Consider the following 21,625-nt stretch of genomic DNA (forward strand, 5'->3'; position numbering starts at 1 on the left):
AGTTTACTAAACGTGTTGTGTGATTCACTTTTCTTCATCACACAACACTTTTTTTTTTCGTTGTGCAAAAAGTGTTGTGTGTTAACGTTTTTGGTGTAGTGTGAGGCTCCTCCGATTACTGATGAGAAGATATATCCCCATAGAAAGGATGACTAGAAAATGCATCATTCACCTATAACAAAAGCCCAGTTTTGGAAATAGCAAAATATTAAAGATGATACTATTTCAATAAACCCACACTGATTAGAATGTGTGAGAAGCTCAGTATTCTGTTTTTCCAAATGAAGAACTAGAGAAGTGAAATAAGAACAAATTCGTAACATACAGAACTTAACATAGAAAGCAAGCGAATTTGCAACTACAAAACAAAGTAATTCAATTCAAACATAAAACAATAACATTCTTCTACTTCAACTAAAATCTGATTACCCAAAACACCAACACTTCTTTCATTATTCATGCATCTGTTCTAAACAATAAACCTCACTATAAATTTTCTCTCAAGATAAAAAAAAAAAAAAACAAAATTAATACTTACAGTTGTAGGCAATGTGGAAAGATGTCGGATATAGATTCAGCAGTTGGCAAATCAGCATCTCTCCAGGCAAAAGAACCAACTTCATCATTTTCAAGCTGCTCTCCTTGCAAGTATACAAGACTCGGCTTATACGATTCAAGAAATTTACGGAACTTCTCTTTGCGGTTAGTCAGAGTTTGAACCTACATTCAAAGAGTCAAGACATTGTAAAATTAGAAACTAAACTAAAACGTCCAATTCACTTAATAGCTGAGAACAAAAACGTGCTTCTAATAACATTCAAGGAAGAAGAACACTACAAGTTCCCTGAGCATGAAACATTGTTTCCCTGAAGGCCCCCAACAGAGTGTTAAACAGCGACAAGCGTGGCCCGTGGTCCACCGTTGTACCGATACTGTCCCAACTTAACAACTCGATAAGTGTTGGGTTTTAATCACAAAAGACCTCGGTACAATTGGGTGAGATCCACCCACTTATAAGTTATATTATATTTTGTCACTTTTCCAATGTGGGATTTTTCCTCTCCAACACGCCCCCTCACGTGCAACCTAACTCTAGGTCTGCACGTGAAAGTAATTAATCCAATTTCCAATACAAGTCTCATATCGGAGACTTGGTCAATACAATCCAAGGCCCACATTGGATACTTGGTAATATTTCGATGGCAATACAAGGAACTCCAATTTAGGCACATGATATGTGCCTACGTGGGGACGCAATTGGAGAATGACCCGCTTTGATACCATGTTAAACAGCGACAAGCGTGGCCCGTGGTCCACCGTTGTACCGATACTGTCCCAACTTAACCACCCGATAAGTGTTGGGTTTTAATCACAAAATGTCTCGGTACAATTGGGTGAGATCCACCCACTTATAAGTTATATTATATTTTGTCACTTTTCCAATGTGGGATCTTTCCTCTCCAACACAGAGTTGGCAATAGCAAAGAAGCTCAAGCTCCTCACACAAAATTTAAAAGCCCAAAAACCATCACATCCCCTAGTTTACAACACTGAGACAGGCCTCAATTTCCAACTTCCTGATCAAAAATTCCAACTCTAATCCACCTAGTAGCTAGCTAACATTCAAGGAAGAAAAACCAAATCTACTGAGAATGATCAACTCCCAGAACCAAAATCTCTCCAGAAACCCAGCATGCAGTAGCAACAAGATCCAGAACCCAAAACAAAAGAGACCCAAAAAAAGGAAGAATTAACCAACTTTGTGTCACTGAAACAAGCAATTGAGGAAAAAGCCCCCAACTTTGAATCCCAAAAAACTTGAAATTGAGAAAACAAGGAGACCCAGATGAGAAAACATGGAAAAATTAAGGAAGCTGAGAGAAAACTCATCAGCCCAAAAGATTGAAGAACAGAAAAAATTGAATGAGACCCAGATGAGGAAATTCAGGAACTTGAACAATCCAGAAGAGAATGGCGACACCATGAAAACGTAATCAAGCTGGGAAGCAACTATCTAATTTCCTCATAACCTAACCATATCAATTTATTAAGCAAACAGAAATTGATCGACTACAAAGCCTTAATACCTGCTTACCCAGAAACCTTCTTAGACCCAATTTTGACATTTTTGCCTTCAATCCCAAATCCATAGCTCCAATGTTCGAATCCAATACTGAAACCACAAAATTCAAATCTTAGTGACCCAGAAGATTGAAGAACAGAAAAAATTGAATGAGACCCAGATGAGGAAATTCAAGAACTTGAACAATCCAAAAGAGAATGGCGACACCATGAAAACGTAATCAAGCTGGGAAGCAACTATCTAATTTCCTCATAACCTAACCATATCAATTTATTAAGCAAACATAAATTGATCGACTGCAAAGCCTTAATACCTGCTTACCCAGAAACCTTCTTAGACCCAATTTTGACATTCTTGCCTTCAATCCCAAATCCACAGCTCCAATGTTCGAATCCAATACTGAAACCACAAAATTCAAATCTTAGTGACCCATAACTGAATTTCAAATCCAATACCAAAAAGTCGTCCCAACTTGAATCGCGATCAAAATCTTGAAGCCTCTCGAAAATCGACACAAATCCCTAACCCTAATTAATCCGACTCCAATTTCAAAGTCCTGGCAATCTGAGGTCTCCTATCTCTGATTCAATTTCTTCAATTTTAGGTCTCAGAGACAAAACAAGAAGATGACGAAGAACAGGCTTCGGAAATTGCAAGAGCGAGAGAGAGGAGGGGTTTTTACCAGTGAGATTGTTGGATTTGATGTTGGCCTGAGCGCGGTCGGAGTAGAGCTCGGAGTTGTTGGGGTCGACGGTGATGGCCTGGGTGTATAGGTCAGCGGTGAGCTTGGAGTGGTCGTCGATGAAGGCCTTCGCTATTTCCCAAATTGAATAACCCATTAGGTTTTGGTCGGGGCTTGTCGAAGAGAGAGAGCGCTTTGGTTGGGGTTTGTCAAAGAAGAGATAGGATTTATCGAGGAGAGAGAGAGCTTTGTCGAAGAGAGAGTGAGGGTTTTGGTTTTAGTTTTGGTTTTGGGTTTGGGTTTGTGTCGAGAGAGAGTGAGGCGCGGGGCGCTGTCGAGAGTGAGGAGTGAAGGTTTTGGATTCTGAGTAGATCTGTTGTTATTTTTGTTATTTTCTTTACTTAAGTGTAGGGTTTCAAGCCCTGCTTTATGAATTTGGACAAGCCCTGCAAAGACTCACACAACAGAATTTTATAAAAATGTGGTCTGAGTACATGAGTTTTAAATTTGAAATTTGTCTCCTATCAATTTGACTTCCCTCTTTGGGGAGTTGGAGAAAAATGATGGTGGGAAATTTCCTTCCTTTCTGCCAAACATATTAATCAGACCACAGTTTTATTATTTCTTGTCATATGATTAATACATGTTGGGGGAAAATTTGGGGTTTGAGACGAGGTTTGGCACCACAGACATGGTGGGAAACTTGCCGCTCAATTTTTTTAGGGTCATACAACAGTTTTATCCTTAAACGTCTTGTGAACTAGTTCATAATTCCATATCAGATGACGGATTTTATAAAAACGACGTACAAAAAAATAAAAATCAATCAGACGATGGAAAACTATGATGCGTCGTCTGATTCAATTTTTGTAGTAGTGATGTAGGCCATCTTTCCACCGTGAACTAGCCTTGTAGGTTTTGTTTTATCAAGGCAAATTGGACATGCATTATAGCCTTTAACTATACTCCCTGAAAGGTTACCATACGCTGGAAAATCATTGATTGTCCAGAATAGTATAGCCCTAAGAGTAAAAGTTTCATTTTTAATAGCATCGTAAACTCCATTCACCCCTTCCCATAGCAGCTTTAAGTCATCTATTAATGGTTCAAGGTAAACATCGATGTCATTTCCCGGTTGTTTAGGGCCCGATATCAATAAGGTAAGCATCATGTGTTTCCTCTTCATTACCAACCATGGAGGTAGATTATAGGTTACCAAAATAACGGGCCAACAACTATACTTGCTGCTTAAGGAGCTATAGGGATTGAACCCATCCGATGACAATGCAAGTCATAGGTTTCGTGGCTCATTACCAAAATCTGCCCATTTTTCATCTACCAACTTTTAAGCCGCAGAATTTGCAGGATGGCAAATTAAGCCATCCTTGTTTCTCTCGGTGGCATGCCAAGTTAAGGCCTTTGATGTTTTAGTTGATTGAAACATTCTTTTGAACCTAGGAATAGGAGGGAAATACCATAAGACTTTTTCAGGGACTCCCTATCTTTCTTTCTTGTTTTTGCATATTTTCCACCTAGATGTACCACATGTAGGACAAATAGTGTCATCGGCATATTGTTTTCTGTACAGAATACAGTCATTAGGGCAGGCAAGTATTTTGGTGTAATCCATTCCTAATGCACTCAAACTCTTCTTTGCTTCGTACACAGAGGCAGGTATCTCATTTCCTTCCGGAACATACTCAGCAAAGGCAATCAACCAGTCCGAGTAAGCCGAATCACTCATCCCATGCTTGGCTTTCAAGTTCTAAAGCCTCACAAGCACATTCATCTTGGTATGCCTATTGCAACCAGGGTACAAGGGTTTGTTGGCATCGTCAACAAATTTCTTGAATTCATTACACTCACTCGAAAGCTCCTCATCCTCATCACCTTCTAACTCCACATCACTATCTAATTCTACTTCATAATCTGCCCTCATGTTACCCTGTACAGAGTCAGATTCAATTGGCTATGATTCAAGACTTTCACTATCCGTATATGATCCCGACTCCACTACAACCTCCCCATGTTCTGTCCATTTCACATAATCTGTGTCAATCCCATTTACAAACAAGTGATCCTTTATCACTTGTGCAGAAAAATCTTTCACATTTCCACACTTTGTGCAAGGACAACAAGTACGGCTAGGGTTTCTAGCATTTCCCAAAGCAAACTCACAAAACTCTGCCACCCCTAACTTATATTCATAAGATCTCCTATCAGCATGCATCCATGACCTATCCATCTACATTAAACAAAAACCACAAACCAAAACTAAGTCATCGAGCAACAAAACCCCAATGACATATCCTACATGCATTCACTAAGTTCCATAAACTTTACCAATTCAAACTCCGGTACTCTTAATCACCGACAACAATTTATTTACATATATACATGCTCCAATATCAGGCAATGATTTTTTTTTAAAAAAATCGACATATATTCAGGCCAAGCAAATTCAATAACAAGGACAAAACAGAATAGCATAATATATAAAGAAAAACAAATCGATATACATTTAGGGTAAGAAAATCCAATAACAAGACAGAACAATATACCACAATATATGAAGAAAAACAAATTGATATACATTTAGGCTAAGCAAATCCAAAAACAAAAATGCAAAAAAAAATAAAAATAAAAGGAGGTCCATTAACAAACACAGATCATATTCTCCATTGGGAAAGCTATGCTAAAACAACATCCAAACAATTCTCCAATAAGAACATTAACTGCAGATGTATAGTATATATGAACCAAACCAGTCCTACACATTTTTCCTATTTAAATCCAATGATACCATGATATATATTAAACATGGAACAATAGATTTCAACAAATTAAATCTTCAAAACAAATTTAATAGCAGTCCAAAAATTCAACAATGAAGCTCACAGTAATCACCAATCCAGCTCCAGCAATGAATACCAACAATAGCAGTGAAGCTCAGTGCACGAGTCAAACTCACTCTACAGCTTTTTCCAACTCCACCGGATATGCCCTAATTGTGCTGCTGCTGAGAGTAATAAACAAGGTCATCAGATTTAATCCAAACCTCAACAAGTCCTAGCTTCCATAATGCACGACTAGACAAGACCTAAATGAAATTTGTTCAATAAAACCACCAGCGCTCAATGCAAGCTTACTACTCAAAGACCATAGTTTTTTCCGAACCTATTGGCATTCTTGAATCAAGACTAGAATCTGCAGGATTTGGAAGCTTGTAGAACATGTTTTGTTAAATGCTAGCAATTCTAGATATTAATGGTGTTGCTAACCCTTAGTTTCTTTAAATGAGGACTTTGATTTTCCTCTCTTATACTATCAAAAATTCAGCTTCCTTCTTGAAGATATAATAATAAACGTCAAAACTTTATATCATCCAATAGCTATTTTCTGTGCCTTTCTAGTGTCAGATTCATGCATAACTTATTACAAATACATTTGAGACCGGACCACCAAGCGATATATTCTCCACAACATAGTTCAGTGTACATAGATATACAATATTAACTTACAATTTTGTTGAACTTGTCAATTGTTGCCAAAGGTTTTGTGCCAAGCGGAACTTGTCAATTATTCCTAGTTCCCTCACTCTGAAATCAAAAAAAGGAAGCATATAAAACAAGCTAAGGTGACAAAATGGAAATGAAAGGTTATCACATGCACACAACCACCAGTGTCATTATATTCAAGGTTTAATAAATAATATAAATATATATATATGTGTGTGTGTGTGTGAGTTACATAATCTCTGTCCCAACAAGAAGAAACTAAAAAAACAAAAGCTCAGAAAACGAGTTCCAACCAAATAGATACATGTTTTTAAAGTCCGTATTCACAACTTGCTTTTAGTACACTATCATACCTGAGGTGAAAAACAAATATATCCAAACTTCAAAACGATATTTGTACACAAAAAAAAAACAATCAGGCCTCTTTTGAAATGTTGTCCTTGACTTATGGAATACTAATTGAAGAAAAATCACCACATCTCAGCTTGGAAAGTAAGATTGACATTCAACATTCAAGCAATACAAGCCAATGGAAACTGAAAGTCACCATGATACTCCAAACTTTCAATATTGTAACCGAACCCTCTATTTTTCCATGAATTTACAATCAATTTACTGAACAGAATATACATCTTCAATCAAGGCAAAGGCAAAAAGAACACTGAATCTGCTAAGCCTAAACTAAATTCACTTTTTGGGGTCTAACAATATCATGAAAAGATCAAATCTTATTCCTAACACTAACACCATCAACTCACCACCAATTTAGATATTATAAATTGTAAGTCTGAACCGATCAAATACTATTTTGTTCCCTGGACTCTAATCAAACAAAATTGCTATTTGTTACGACATTACTTGAGCAATTTACTTATGTCAAAAACCTTATCTCCATTTTGACAAATCAGTTATCCAATTTCCTAAAGCAACAGTCTTTTCCCTTGAAAAAAAATCCACAAAAAACCCTAAAATCAAAATCAGGAAATCCAAACATGGTAGAATGGGGCGAATAGTCCAAATCTAGAGAAGGAGAATTCGTGGGAAACCACTCACACAATCACAGTAACTACGTCATTTTTTTTCTTTGTGGGCATGCTTGTTTTTGCTTTCTTAGTTCAATACAATCACATAACTAATGAAAATAAGCATGAATTACACGAATTTAGATGACCCATATTTGAGAGGTGGAATTGAAATCTTTCCTGAACCCACAAGCTTTGACAGATCACTGTGGAGGTTAAGTCTGGTAGGATCCACCGTCAAATTGCTCACTACAGACGAGTTTGTGGCCGGTGCACCATTAATAGCGAATGACGGAGAGAAAAGAGAAAGAGAGAGAGATCTGCTCAGTGGTTTCAAGTGGGCTGCGCAAGAACAACGAGGTTAGTGCTTCTGTTAATTAAACTTAAAGTCGCACCATTTTGGTTGAGGTGGGAATTACCTTTGTGGTGATTTTTCTTAGAATCAAAACTCCGAGCTTCTTCCTTTTTGGTTTGCAGGTGAGAGGAGATGAGAAAGGGAATGGGTTGGCATGGTTTCTGAGAGATAGACCTAATCGAGATGTGTTTTGATGACAGATGGTGTTTTCATGAGAGACCCATGGTGTTTTGATGAGAGAGTGATGGTTTTTAATGAAGTTGACAAGAGAGCTGCTCGACGAGAGGAAACGGCTGTTTTGACAAAGTGTTGACGGGGAGACAGCAAATCCAATAAACCTAGCTAACTAATTAAGTTGTCAAAGGCGGGCTTTTAATTTTTGCTTTATGAATCAGATAACATAAAGATGAAGTTTTGTTGTCTGATTGTGAACAAATTAAACCTTAGCTAAGGTTCCAAAGAGGGAAAAGTTCCCACTATAATATGCAACCAAAGTAACATGCTAGGCAATGCTCATTTACATAACGGAAACAACTCATTTGGTTGTGGGATCATCAATCTGGTGCTATATTTCAATCAAAACTTGGAGGTTTTTGGGGGCTTTAGTGCCATTTTGGGCCAAATAAAGGCACATCCAAATATTTCCCACTTTATCACACAACAAAAAGTAAAAACCGTTGTATCATGTTTTGCATGCTACTCTCATACAACAGATATAACTATACTGTTGTACTATGTATAATCAATTTGGAGCCAAATTTGAGTCGATCTAGGAGGGAAATCTGCCGCTATTTTTTTTATGATTCACACAACAGATTATTCTTGTAACTATTGTGCAATGACCTTCTAAACAAAAATTTCAGAATTTTAACCACCTTATACAACGTCAGTTTAGTAAACATGTGTGATTCACTTTTCTTCATCACACAACACTTTTTTTTTTCGTTGTGCAAAAAGTGTTGTGTGTTAACGTTTTTGGTGTAGTATAGTATTAATTACTTAGATGAACTATGATTAGGTGAGTGTCCTATTATTATTGAGGATGTTTTCTATGTTGATAATTGTTATTGTTTACGGGGCGTTGGCTTGATGTTCTCCCCGTTGTACTCTTCTATTATTATAAATGATAATGTTAGACGTGGGGATGAGTTTTCCAGCTAGGCTGAGTTCCAAACCCCATTTCAAAAAAAAATAATTCAAAAATCGAGTCAGAACAACCTAAAAATGAGCAAAATGGTCACTGGAACAGTATCCCCGACGGTAACCATGTGCACCCAAAATGCAATTTCTCCAAAACTTGACCAAATTTGAAAACAACTTACACTAGCACGTATAGCACGAAGAGTAGATCGTCTTTCGTATATCAACCACCACAAACAGCCGCCAGAGCCACCAGAGTTTGCCTAGAAACAGCCGGAACAACCCAGAAACACAAATCATCTGAACCTAATCGAATTCAAAAATAATTGCACAGATGTGTAGTAGGATAAGAGGATGAGTTTCGATACCACAAACACCCTAAACGGTGGCTGGAGTCACGAGAAAAAGATGAAGAATTGTCAGAGCTGCAAAAGCTTTTGGCATTCGATTCTTCCTCCATGATCAACGATCGGACGAACTACGACCTTAGGGGTAATGGCGACATTGAGACGAAGAAGATGGTGCTGATGTGCCAGTTGGACATGGCTGGAGGATGAAGTTCCGATCGAATCTTCCTTCCGGGTTGACGACCCATCTTTTGGGTAGAGGAAGCTCGAAGCTTCTAGACCAATCACGATCGTCTGATCTGGAACTTCCCCCTTTAAGTGAAATCCAACAACCAAGATTAAGCAGTGGAGAAAATGGACGACTCATATCGGACCACGTGATTTTCTATTTTCTTAAATAATTTCTAAAATTCCAAAACTATTAAATCAAGAATTTCACCTTGTGAAAATTCTAAAAATATTCTCGAGCACTTTAATAATTAACGAGATCTTAAATTAATTTCCCAACGACCTCAACTTAGCTCGACAATAAATTTCTGGGGCTCACAGTCGGAATTTGATTAAGATGATATGGTGGAGACGTATGTCTTTGGTCTGCACAAAGTTCTGGGTCTGAATCGGCCTGTCTTGGTCGATGCAGCCTGAGGTCGTTTGCTTCTGTCTATCGTGTCTAGATCCAAGCGCTACTTGGGTTCAGGCTTATGCTCTGTGTACAACTAAGTGGTGTATTGTTGGGGTCTAGTCTCAAGCTGGTTCTGAATCTCGGTGCCGCAGTCTGTTTTGAAAATTTTGGTTGATTTGTTTTGGAAATTTTGGTTGAATTGGATTAATTGTGATGTTGGGTTTCGAATTGGTGGTGGACTTAGGTTTTGAAGAGTGAGGTGGCGCAGCTCGAGGGATTGGATAAGGAGAGGTGATTTGGGCTGACTCGTGTGAGGATGAAGGTTGAACTCTCAAGAGGGGAGGTGCCCTTCTTATGGGTTGAAAAGTGGGCCCTCATGTCGATGACAAGTTATTTTCTAACATCACAAATAGAGTCATTTTTGAAATTTGGACACGGCTGATGCAATTTGGAAGTATAGAGATGGTCGTGATTGAAAAAAGAAAATAATAAAATTAAGCACTAAACTATGTTTGACCCAAAGTTAGGAAGTAAACTGAATTTAGTCGTTGTTTTTAATATGTTTCTGTAAATTAAGTTTCTAGGGGCATATTTAAACTGCGCACTCTGCCAACAAGAAACGCTGCACTAATTTTACAAATACATCTTCTGAACAGGCACACAATGTCATGTCACCAATTTGGCCTGGCGTGAGATATGTGCATTGTGTGTCCTAAAACCAAAAGGAGAACGAAAACTATTCGTTACTGGCCCAGAAACCATGAAAACCAAGAGGAAAATTTAGGTGTTTGGGGACTTCAAGTCTTGCCACAAGTGTATCAGCCGCTCCAATCCTCTTTGAATCCAAGATAACCAGATAGCACCTTTGAACTGCAACTGCATACTGCAATTAATACAAGCATATCATATCTATGTAAGTCTCTACTAATTTAGAGTTGAGTTGGTGCTAAAAGTATGGAATGCTTGAGAGAGTTTGATAATTTTCCACTTGAACTACCTCAACCACAAGAATGTAACCCTCATCTTCTTCGGAACCTTTGGCTATGAAAGTGGGTTCGCCGATAAATCTTCGACTATCAGCAGACCATGTGCGCACAGATTTAGTTGAAAGATTGAGCTTCACCACCATGTCATATGGAAAGTTTGGCAATGCCCTGCGAGAACCTGAAAAAGCTGCTGCATATATGTATTTATTCTTGCTGCCTGAAAATGCTGGATTTATGACGGGAAAATCTGATGACTTGATCCATTGGTTTAATGGCTCAATATCACATCTTTGACAGATCCCATCGGTACCGGTATCCAAGTTGATGGAAACCTGCATTAGTATTTAGTAATCGTTTATTTGATGGAGACTAAATGTGTGATCAATACAATTGTGTTCGAAAACCCCTAACCCTAACCCCTGAAGTTCACTCACTATGCCCTGTGAGGTAAAGGTAAAATCACATCCATAAAGACGTTATATGTATAGGCCAAGGTTGACATGCACTCTTTGCACATGAGAGGGGGTGGCCGGTAAGGGTTTCACTCGTTAACCGGAAAAAAAAAAAAAAAAAAAAACACAGCAACATTAATTGGAACTGGGAATTGTCAGGTCTAGCTATATACATGAGAATTTGTTAATTAAGAAAGAAACCTGGACAAGGTGAGGCATTTTCTTGCTTTTGTTTCCATTTAAGTACATAATCGAAGGGTCCAGTTTACCACTTTGCCAATCATATCCTGTCCACCACAGAAGCAATACCAAATTAGTACAATTTATTTACATTTGTAGAAAGGAGTACTTTGATCAATATCGATTGGATCTGTGAAAGCATGTAATTTACTAATTACCAAGTAATTTATGTAATGTGAACCACTCGTAAGAGCAAACAGAAGCTTGTATTTGGATCTCCGAATTCCCATTTTCATCCAAACTCTCATAGGCATTGCCTACATGTAGCAGCCAAAATTGTGAAGGAGCTTCAACAGGCACTCTCCAATCTCGATTATAATTCACTTCATTAGGAAACCGAGGAAGCACATATATGGGAGAAGTTTCCTTGCTAGGGTTCACTGATAATGCTGCAATTGTTGGAGTAATTCCACAAAATGAAGTCATTGCACCTGCATTTAAATCATCAACATTACAAACACTAGCTCATCAATATCCATTCCTTGCATGTCGGCTGATATTTCTATTTTCAAAATAAGAAAAATTAGAGAAGTGCATGGGTATATGATTGCATTGTCCTTTTTTAATTGGTGTAAAAAATAAGCCTGAGCCCGAAGTTCAGGTTTCTGAATCTTCTGTTTATGCTCTAGTATCGGCTTGGTCTACTCATCGTCAATAAAGGAAGAGAAACCAGGGGATGAGAATGTTGGCTTTGTCAGTAATCTTTAGGTAGGAACGTTGTAGGAAGATTTAGATCATGAATTCATCTGTTTAACTATTTCTATTATGACCACCGGTAGTTGTTGAGTAATTTTGCTCACCAATAATGTTCATACGGTCAGTTACTGACCAAGAATATCGTACTCAATCACCATCGAATATAAATCTAACGGTATAAATAATTATTTTTGTTCAAGATATTTACTTATTATGGGAATCGTCTATAATATTAATGAGTTTGAAAAAGTAATTGTGTTTGTATCGAAGTAACTACCTGTGAATTCAAGCTTGACACGATTAGCAAATAGTATATAACTAGTGGCTGTGAAAGCCCAATCATGAATCATCAAGTGATCAGGGATGATGAATTCTTTCTTTCCAACCACCTTAAAATTTGAATCAAATTCTGCAACAGGAAAAGAAAGAAAGAAGTTACTTAATTTAACCCATTTGAAAAATCAAACTATTGAGTTATTATAACTTATTCAAATATTTACCATAAAATGTAAAATTGTTGCGCGGTAAAAAAATATCTTCTGCATTACATGACATTAAAATAAGTCTATTTCTGCGAGCATCGAACTTATAATGTGCTAATAATCGCTTCACTGGCATCTTAAACACTCCTGCACATAAATTATATACTCAAAATTATTTAGGAACTAGTACAATATATTCCCCAAATTATATACTCCTGCACAAGTACAATATATTCCCCAAAGAAGAAGAAGAAGAAGAAGAAGAAAAACACAGCAAGTAATGAGTTCACTACATATAATCATTATATTAAAAGATTGTGGGCTTTTCAATAAGCCGGAGCAATTCACTTAAGCCCCGGTTTAGAAACAAGATTTTGATTTGGATTTGAATTTCAAATCTCATGTATTTAAAATTTGTAGAATTGAATCACTTGTATTTGAAATTTTATTGTTTGGATTGAAAAAGGATATGTGAAGATTTAAAATTAAAGATTTAGATTTTGCAATATTAGAACACAGTATCCAACTTAGCCAAGTCAACCATCAGAGCAATCTGCAACTTGACTCGGAAGGGATGAAGTCGGCGGCAGAAAGCTCGTCCACTGTTGCCTGAGTCAAGGACTCGTCGACGATGTAGAAGAAGCTATAGAGGCTGAGTCGAGAGAGAGAGAGAGAGAGCTAGGCGATCAAAGGATGTGCAGAAACCTTGGAAAGAGAGACGAGAAACGAAGAAATAGAGGCGCTGCGATCTGTCTTTTTTCTCTTCAGTTGAAGACCTGAAGAGTTCAAATAACTAGGATCCCCTAGTTATTTGAAATCATCAACCTTTGCTGTCTGAAATCTCTGGGCTGATTTTGGAGAAATCCAAATACCCACTAAATAAGATAGCCAAACGGGATGATTAATTTGGATTTGAGAGACTCAAATCCAAATCCTCAACTACAAATCACTCTATCCCAACGGGACCTTAAGTTTTCTTCATGACCATTACACATGATACATACCGTACAAAATCGGCTTCAGCAACCTTGCTGCAACATCCCATACATCACCACCATCGCTTCTCCTCTCCACCACTGAATCCCAACCATCCATCAGCTTGACCTTCCCGATGGTATCCAACCTCTCTGGTTCAATTTCGTATGGTTCCCCGCCATCCCACAAGCACATCAGTCTCCCACCCCAGCTCAACACACTAGTATTCGCCACATTTTTCATCACCTTGGTGTTCCAAACTTTCTCTCCTCTCTTCAGCATCGAGAACAACCCCCTATGTCGGAACCGCCACGTGTTGGTCACCGGGTCGTGCTCTTCCACCTTTGCCTCAGTATTCACGTACCTCGCCATGAACTTGACACTGAACTTATCCCCATTAACCCCATCGAAAGTAAAAGCCCTGAGGTAGCCGTGACCGTCTAAAGGGTGCATTGTCGAACCGTGGTCATCCCTGAAGATCCCCGGTCCCGCCAAGTAGTATGTTCCGGAAGGAAACTCCGTCGGGACCGCACCTTCGACGACTTGTAGAGCCACGGGCTCGTTTGTTTCCAAGCGTTGTGAGACGAAGAGGAACTGGTAGTCCCAGAAGTCGGCCACGGAGGCATCGACCACTTCTAGAGTTGACATGGTAATTGGAGTATGGGTTTCATTGGCTGTGGAAGTAGTGATGGCAAGAGCTCGTTGCGAGGGAGGACGTCGGTGCACAGGAGGTATGTTTATCGGTGAGGGAAATATTGGTTTGGGAATGACTTGAAAGGGGCTGGCTTGCATATTGGGTATTTGGAGGTGGCGGCAATTTAATGGCGACAGCATCCTGCTTCCAATCGAATTATATAGAGGCCATGTTGGTGCGCATATGATGTTAAATGAAACTCATCATTTATAAATTCTCAATTTCCCATCCAATCTAGAGCATTGATTTTTTTAACGTATCTTATTATGGCATGTGTTATATGATTTATATCTAGAGAAAGATAAAATGTCGAAGCTAGAAAATCTCTGATTTTTTGCAAAAAAACACTCTCCTATGCTTTAGTCACCGCATAAATTAAAATAAAACTCTCCAAATCGATATCCTTTTTTAATTTTTTATTATTGTTATTATATATATATATATATATATTGTTTTTTACATTTAGTCAGCTCTTGAAAAGCGAAGTTAGTCATCTAAACACATAGATCTTTTCGAGCAATATACTTTTTAGTATCATATTTTGTTTCTCAATTCTTAGTTTTATTATTGTGAGATTAATACTCTTTAATAATTATATATTTAATATATATGAAAATATTTTTGTCAAAACAAATAAAGTTTTATTTCAGTACTTTGTCAACATTAATGGAATAACATGGAGATATGCTTTTATTCACATATGAAGTACTGTACAAAAAAAATCTCCAGTCAAAATGAGCTTAGTTTTACAAGCCAATATTCATCTCATGTATCTAATCAGCCAGAATGGCAAATAAGCTTGAAAAGAAATCCGACCTAACCTATGAAACAAATCCAGCCTACAATTAATAAAAACACCAGACCGTAAAAAACCCTAGCAGAGTCGCGACGGCGCTCTGAGTATCGCCACGACAGCGGCGCACAAGGCGGTACCTAATGGCTTACCGCGTTCTCGCCTGGAATTGCAGAGGCATTGCAGGCTGCTATCGACGCAGAGCGTTGATCGATTTAATCAGGCAAGAGAAACCTCGCATTCTCTTCCTCTCCGAGACTCTCTGTGATAAGAGGCAATTGGAAACTTTGAGAATCAAGGTCGGGTTTGACCAGTGTTTGGGTTATCCCAAAGGGAATGGTTCGAGGGGTGTGGCACTGTTATGGCAGAATGATGTTCCAGTCAACGTGAGAAACTATTCCATACGGCATGTCGACGTGACTGTGGGGGTAAGAGGCTCACCTGATGAATGGAGGCTTACAGGTATATATGGTTTCGCTCAAACCGGGGACAAAAGGGCGACTTGGGCTCTGATGCGGCAGTTGGCGGCGGAGATAAATCTACCGTGGCTGCTGTGCGGTGATTTCAACGAGATTGTGGATAGCAATGAGAAGTCTAGAGGCGGGGTTCGGAGGCTTGGGCAGATGCAAGCTTTCCGGGAGGCCATTACAGATTGTTCTCTGATTGATATGGGGTTTTACGGCAGCCCGTATACATGGTCTGATCATCAGACGAAGGAACGGCTAGACCGCAGTCTGTGGAATGTGGAGTTGCGTGATTTGTTTAGGCATTCACGCACTACACACCTTCACCCGAGTTCCTCTGATCATAGTCCACTCTTGATTGATATTTGTAATGACTCTACAACGCAGACAAGTCGGAAGAGGCATAGTTTTCGATTTGAACAGTTTTGGGCACGGCATAGTGATTGTGAGGCTGTGGTTCAGAATGGATGGCAGGGGGCTACTGAAGGGGACCCTATGCAAAAGGTTTGTCAGCAAATTAAGAAAACAGGGAAGCAGTTGGCTACATGGCAGCGTAATACTTTTCTCTTTCGACAGACGGAGATGCGAGCTATTAGGGCGAGGCTGGATGAACTGTTACAAGCCCCCTTTGATGCTGCGATGAATGTTGAGAAGCAGGAATTAAATGGCAGGTTACAGGAGATGTTGACAGAGGAGGAAACTATTTGGAGTCAACGATCCAAGGCAATGTGGTTGAAAGAGGGAGATAGGAATACAGCTTATTTTCATAGAAGAGCATCAAACAGGAGGCAACGGAATACGATCAAGAGGTTGAAGAATGCAGATGGAGCTTGGGTAACGGAACCAGATGATATTGAGAATGTAGTGACTCAGTATTATCGTCACTTGTTCTCTACGGAAGGCACAAATGAGGCAGCTTTGGAATTGATTTTGAATACTGTCCATCCCAAAGTTACATTTGAGATGAATTAGCAATTATTGGCAGCATATACAGATGATGAAATTCGGGTAGCATTATTTCAGATGCATCCTTCCAAGGCCCCGGGTCCGGACGGCATGTCTCCTTTCTTCTTTCAGAAGTATTGGGACATTGTAGGTAGTGATGTCTGTAGGGCAGTACGTTCTTTTCTGGTGTCTGGAAATCTTATCAGAGAGGTGAACTTTACTCATGTCACCCTTATTCCCAAGTTGAAGGACCCGAAAGATATGACTGAGTTAAGGCCTATTGCACTATGTAATGTGGTATACCGAATTTGCTCTAAAGTGTTGGCCAATAGATTGAAGAAGATTTTGGGAGAGGTTATATCTCCACTACAGAGTGCATTTGTACCAGGCCGATTGATCTCTGACAATACTTTAGTGGCCACTGAGGTGGCTCATTTTCTGCATAAGAAGAGAAGCGGGGAGGAGTATTTCTCTCTAAAACTTGACATTAGTAAGGCGTATGACAGGCTGGAGTGGAATTTTTTGAGACAGATCCTTTTAAAGTTAGGGTTTGCAGAAGAGTGGGTGGATCTAGTGATGACTAGTATTCAAACAGTCAGCTATTCCTTCTTAGTGAATGGAGAAGTCCGGGGTTATGTTCGACCATCTCGGGGTATTAGACAAGGTGATCCATTGTCACCTTATCTATTTATCTTATGTGCTGAAGGGTTGTCTTCTCTGATTGAGTTTTTTGCACAGCAGCAATGGATTCAAGGTATCAAGGTTACTCCTACTGCACCGCTTTTGCATCATTTATTGTTTGCAGATGATAGTTTTTTGTTTGGCGCTGCAACTGAAGAGGAATGTCAGCAATTCAGAAATAGTTTATATGCCTACGAGATAGCTTCTGGGCAGAGAGTAAATCTACAGAAAAGCAATGTCGCTTTTAGTAAGAATGTTAGTATGGACAGGCAATTGTATCTGGCAGATATCCTTGGGGTGCAAAGGGTGGATAAACATGAGAAATATCTTTGCTTGCCTACCCATGTTGGAAGATCAAAAACAGCTGCATTTGCTTACTTGAAAGAGAAACTTACAAAGAAAGTCGTCAGCTAGAGAGCCAAATTATTAAGCGGTGCAGGTAAAGAAATTCTAATTAAAGCTGTTGCTCAAACTGTTCCAATGTATGTGATGAACTGCTATATGCTCCCTTTGGGTCTCTGTGATGATATGCATCAGTTATGTGCCGGTTTCTGGTGGGGGGATTCAGAGGAGAAAAATAAAATTCACTGGAGATCTTGGGAACGGTTATGTGTTCCTAAGAAGGAGGGTGGTATGGGCTTTAAGAACTTGCATTGGTTTAATAAGGCTATGTTGGCTAAACAAAGTTGGCGGTTGCTACAGAATCCAAATTCATTGATAGCTAGATTGTATAAAGCTATTTATTTTCCTAATGGTGAGTATTTCACAGCTGGTTTAGGGGATACACCCTCATTTTCATGGAGGAGCATTGTGGAAGCTAGGCAGGTGTTAGTACAGGGCCTCAGATGGCAGGTTGGGAATGGTGAGAGTATTGAGATATGGAATCATAATTGGATTCCAGATGTGTACCCCAGAGGGCCGTCTTCATCTCCTCCGTATGATGCACCCCGTTTTGTTGAGGAGCTTATTGACCCTATTACTCGAAGTTGGGATGTAAATCTACTTGCCAGGTACTTTACCCAAACTGATATTGATTTGATATTGAGCATTCCATTGACACGGCATGCACAGAGTGATAGACAAATTTGGCATTTTCACAAGAAGGGTTTCTTTACTACAAATAGTGCATACTTTGTTGCTCGTGATTTGGCTTTGGGTTTAATTTTAGCCCCCCCACCACCTGTTGATTCTTATAAGGCAGTGTGGAAGGCAATATGGGATGCTAAAATACCTAGCAAGGTAGCTCTACATGCATGGAAGACAGCGGTTAATATTCTTCCTACACGGGTGGGTTTGAGTACTAAAGGCTATAATGGAGAGATGGGGTGTTTATTGTGTCCTCATACTTTGGAAAACAGCTTGCATGTTTTTGTTGATTGTCCATATGCACAGGAAGTTTGGCATAGAGCTGGTTTACAGCTGCCTACTGGGCCGGGCGACAATTTTATAGATTGGTTTTGGGTGCAATCAATAGTTTGACAAAGGAGCAGATAGCTAGGTGTTTGATGCTCTTATGGGGGATTTGGAAAAACAGGAACAGTCAATTATGGGAACATAAGAGACAGCATGCATCTGAGGCTGTGTTGCTCACTATGGGTTGGTATGAGGAGTTCAAAAAAGTAAATGTGCAGCCAACGGATATTAGGAGACAATTGGTGAAATGGACAAGACCACAAGAGAATTGGGTGAAGGTTAATTGTGATGGTGCATTTCAGCCGGCAACAAGAACGGGGGGTGCTGGAGTTGTGATCCGAGATGCTAATGGTGCTTTTCAAGTTGGTGCTGCTAGACTTCTCCCTTTAGTAACGTCGCCTTTCCATGCAGAATTGATGGCGTTAAAGGAAGGGATCAATTTTCCAGTGGCATTACAGCATGAGCAGGTACTGTTTGAATCTGATTGCTCTTTATTGGTTCAAGCTTTGCATTCAACTGAACCGGATTTATCTACAATGAGTATGTTGCTTGATGAGATCAGACTAGTGTTGCAAAATCATGGTGGTTATAGAATTAATTATGTATCAAGGGAAGCAAATACAGTAGCTCATGGATTTGCTTCTCATGCCTTAAGAAATAGTGATAGCCAAACTTGGTTTGGCATAGCTCCCGAATTTATAAGGGATGCCATTCGAAACGATTGTAATCGTTAATTGATTCAATGAAGTTTATTCTCAAAAAAAAATTAATGGAATAACATGGGTAGAATTGTAATGAAATTTTGATTAAAGAGGTCTAATGTTCAAATATCATCATTGTAAATTTTTTATATTGTAAAAATATAAGAAAATTTTGTGTTTGTAACGGATCGGCCAGTGTTGTGCAAGGGCCGCGCCCATGGGCCAATATACCTCGGCTCAACACAGCCAGCAAGAATGGACCGTGGAGCCCTGCCCACTCTTAGTCGTGCTTGAGTAGTGCTGGGTAGATTTTAAACGTGCCAAGCGTTTTCGCTTACTCAAGAGACACGTTAAGTTCAAGGTGGGGTCATGTTGGTGGCAAAAAATTCTGTAGAGGAGTTTGACTCACCAATGAATGCGAACTGGAGCGGGAGCTGACCGGGAAAGATCGAGAAGCTTCCTTATAGTGTTGACTCAAAATTTGACCGTCGGCTCGAGGAGGGGGGTACCTGCAGAAAACCCTCTAATGCTTAAGTCAGTACATTTCTCAGTAGTGGAGTAGAAAGAGTTGGAATGAGATGGATTAACTGGACGTCGAGCCTCCTTTATATAGGCGATGACTTTTTTTTTTTTTTTTTTGACTTTGTCAAGGGGAACCCAAAGACTTCCTAGGCCCAAGATAAACCCCTTCGGCGCATGTGAAATGCTCCAACCGTGCATTGCAGCACAGTGCTTGGCCACTTTGACAGCTTCGGGGTTCCAACCTAGGTTGGGGAGCACACCCAACTAGGCAAGAACAACTAGGCCACTTGCAGTGGTTATATATAGGCGATGACTTACTTGGGGAACAAGCTGCCATTATTTATGCTTTTATGGCTGCATTTATTTACACACTTATGATGACAATTATTGCTGCACTAATAACAGTTAGTCATTGTGTACTTATTACTGTCATTCATTGCGTATTTATGATAGTCATTCATTGCGCATTTATAATCGTAATTATTGTGCGTAGTTATTGTCGTAATAATCGCCGCATTCATGACTGAAATTTAACGCCATACTAACTACGGAGTTAATCACCTTAATTACAAACCCAACAGAATTTGACCACTCCCACAGGTCATAAATGGGAGTGATGGAGAAGCACAAGTGGGGAGGAGATCGAATCCATGATCCAAATAATATATATACATATATGCGTGTGTGTGTATATGTCTTGCCGTTAAAATAAAAAAGAGAGAATGAAATCAAAATAAATAAATAAAGTATATGGCATTGAAAGGAAAAAAAAAAGTACAAAGTTTATTTTGATCTGATTCCCTAAATGTTTGTGAAAAAGAAAATTGTTTCGCTACAGTGCATGTGCATTGCACATGTGACACAAGAAAAATGCAAGACTTCTTAAAATTTCAAGGAATTGGTTTTCTACTCCGACGTTCTAGTACTCAGATGGATATAGCAGATTCCATAGAACTTCAAATCCAGATCTGCCTATTTCATTCAAAAGTAGACTCCCAGGGCTTTTGATTCATATATTATGGGTTTTCTAATTCCATGTGAGCTATGAATGGCAGCACTCCAAATTAGACAGACATGGGTGGCAGAAAATGAGAATTTTCTACCTATTTTTTTAAGAAGAATATTAAGGAGCACATGTATACAGGGGCGTAGCCAGGAATTGAATTTGGATCGGGCAAATTTTAGTTACATAAAATTTTTGCGAATAGCTCTATTTTTGTTTTGAGGTTTGGAATCCAGTGAAAGACTCATTCTCACGCCTTTATTATTAAAAACATATACAAACAGAATTGATTAAAACCCAAATGAATAGCAATTTTAATTGATCCTTCCTTCAATTCATGGAGCGGTGGAGGTGGCTTGGTGGCGGGACTGAGCGTCTGAACTGAGCTTTAAGTGATGAAAAAAAAATATATTACTAATAGATTTGTATTGGAAAAATTGTGTAGATACAAAAAAAGAGGACAAGATTGGAAGTTTTGTGCAAATTTTAGAATAGGAGGTCCAAATACCAATTTAGGAAGTATGAATAGAAGCTCCATTTTTTTTTTTTAAACGTGCAGTTAATTAAAAAAAAATACTATGCAAATTTTATTTTTTTTGAATAAAGAGCTGGTGCTGCTGCCCTCAAGCCTTGATAAATGAAACTATCGAATACAATGGAGGGACATTGAGCCTAAACCCCTGATTACAACAATCATCTAGAGAACATCCCGAAATAATATCAGAAGTCTCTACAAAATATATGTATTCTAACATGCACCGACTAGCAAAAAGTGCTCTAGTGGCTACTCCATTTGCTTTAACAAAGCG

At 39.0% G+C, this 21,625-nt stretch overlaps 2 protein-coding genes across 3 annotated transcripts; both read right to left on the reverse strand.

Moving 5' to 3' along the window:
• Positions 1 to 534: 534 nt before the first annotated feature.
• LOC112165601 lies at positions 535 to 2,922 on the reverse strand. Its single transcript, XM_024302176.1, has 4 exons — positions 2,766 to 2,922; positions 2,405 to 2,482; positions 2,088 to 2,173; positions 535 to 720 (listed from the first exon to the last, which is right to left on the reverse strand). Exons 1-4 carry the CDS (start codon positions 2,920 to 2,922, stop codon positions 535 to 537), a joined length of 507 nt encoding a protein of 168 aa, XP_024157944.1.
• A 7,397-nt stretch (positions 2,923 to 10,319) lies between these two features.
• Positions 10,320 to 14,401, reverse strand: LOC112182076 (carotenoid cleavage dioxygenase 7, chloroplastic). 2 transcript variants are annotated; one of them, XM_024320505.2, is made up of 7 exons: positions 13,630 to 14,401; positions 12,644 to 12,772; positions 12,421 to 12,552; positions 11,606 to 11,878; positions 11,409 to 11,494; positions 10,767 to 11,087; positions 10,320 to 10,652 (listed from the first exon to the last, which is right to left on the reverse strand). In XM_024320505.2, exons 1-7 carry the CDS (start codon positions 14,390 to 14,392, stop codon positions 10,506 to 10,508), a joined length of 1,851 nt encoding a protein of 616 aa, XP_024176273.1. In that variant the 5' UTR covers positions 14,393 to 14,401; the 3' UTR covers positions 10,320 to 10,505. The 2 variants fall into 2 exon arrangements, with proteins under 2 accessions (XP_024176273.1, XP_024176274.1); XM_024320506.2 differs by lacking the exon at positions 12,644 to 12,772.
• Positions 14,402 to 21,625: the final 7,224 nt, after the last annotated feature.

This window comes from Rosa chinensis, chromosome 1 (genome assembly GCF_002994745.2).
Source record: "Rosa chinensis cultivar Old Blush chromosome 1, RchiOBHm-V2, whole genome shotgun sequence".
In the NCBI taxonomy this organism is placed as follows: domain Eukaryota; kingdom Viridiplantae; phylum Streptophyta; class Magnoliopsida; order Rosales; family Rosaceae; genus Rosa; species Rosa chinensis.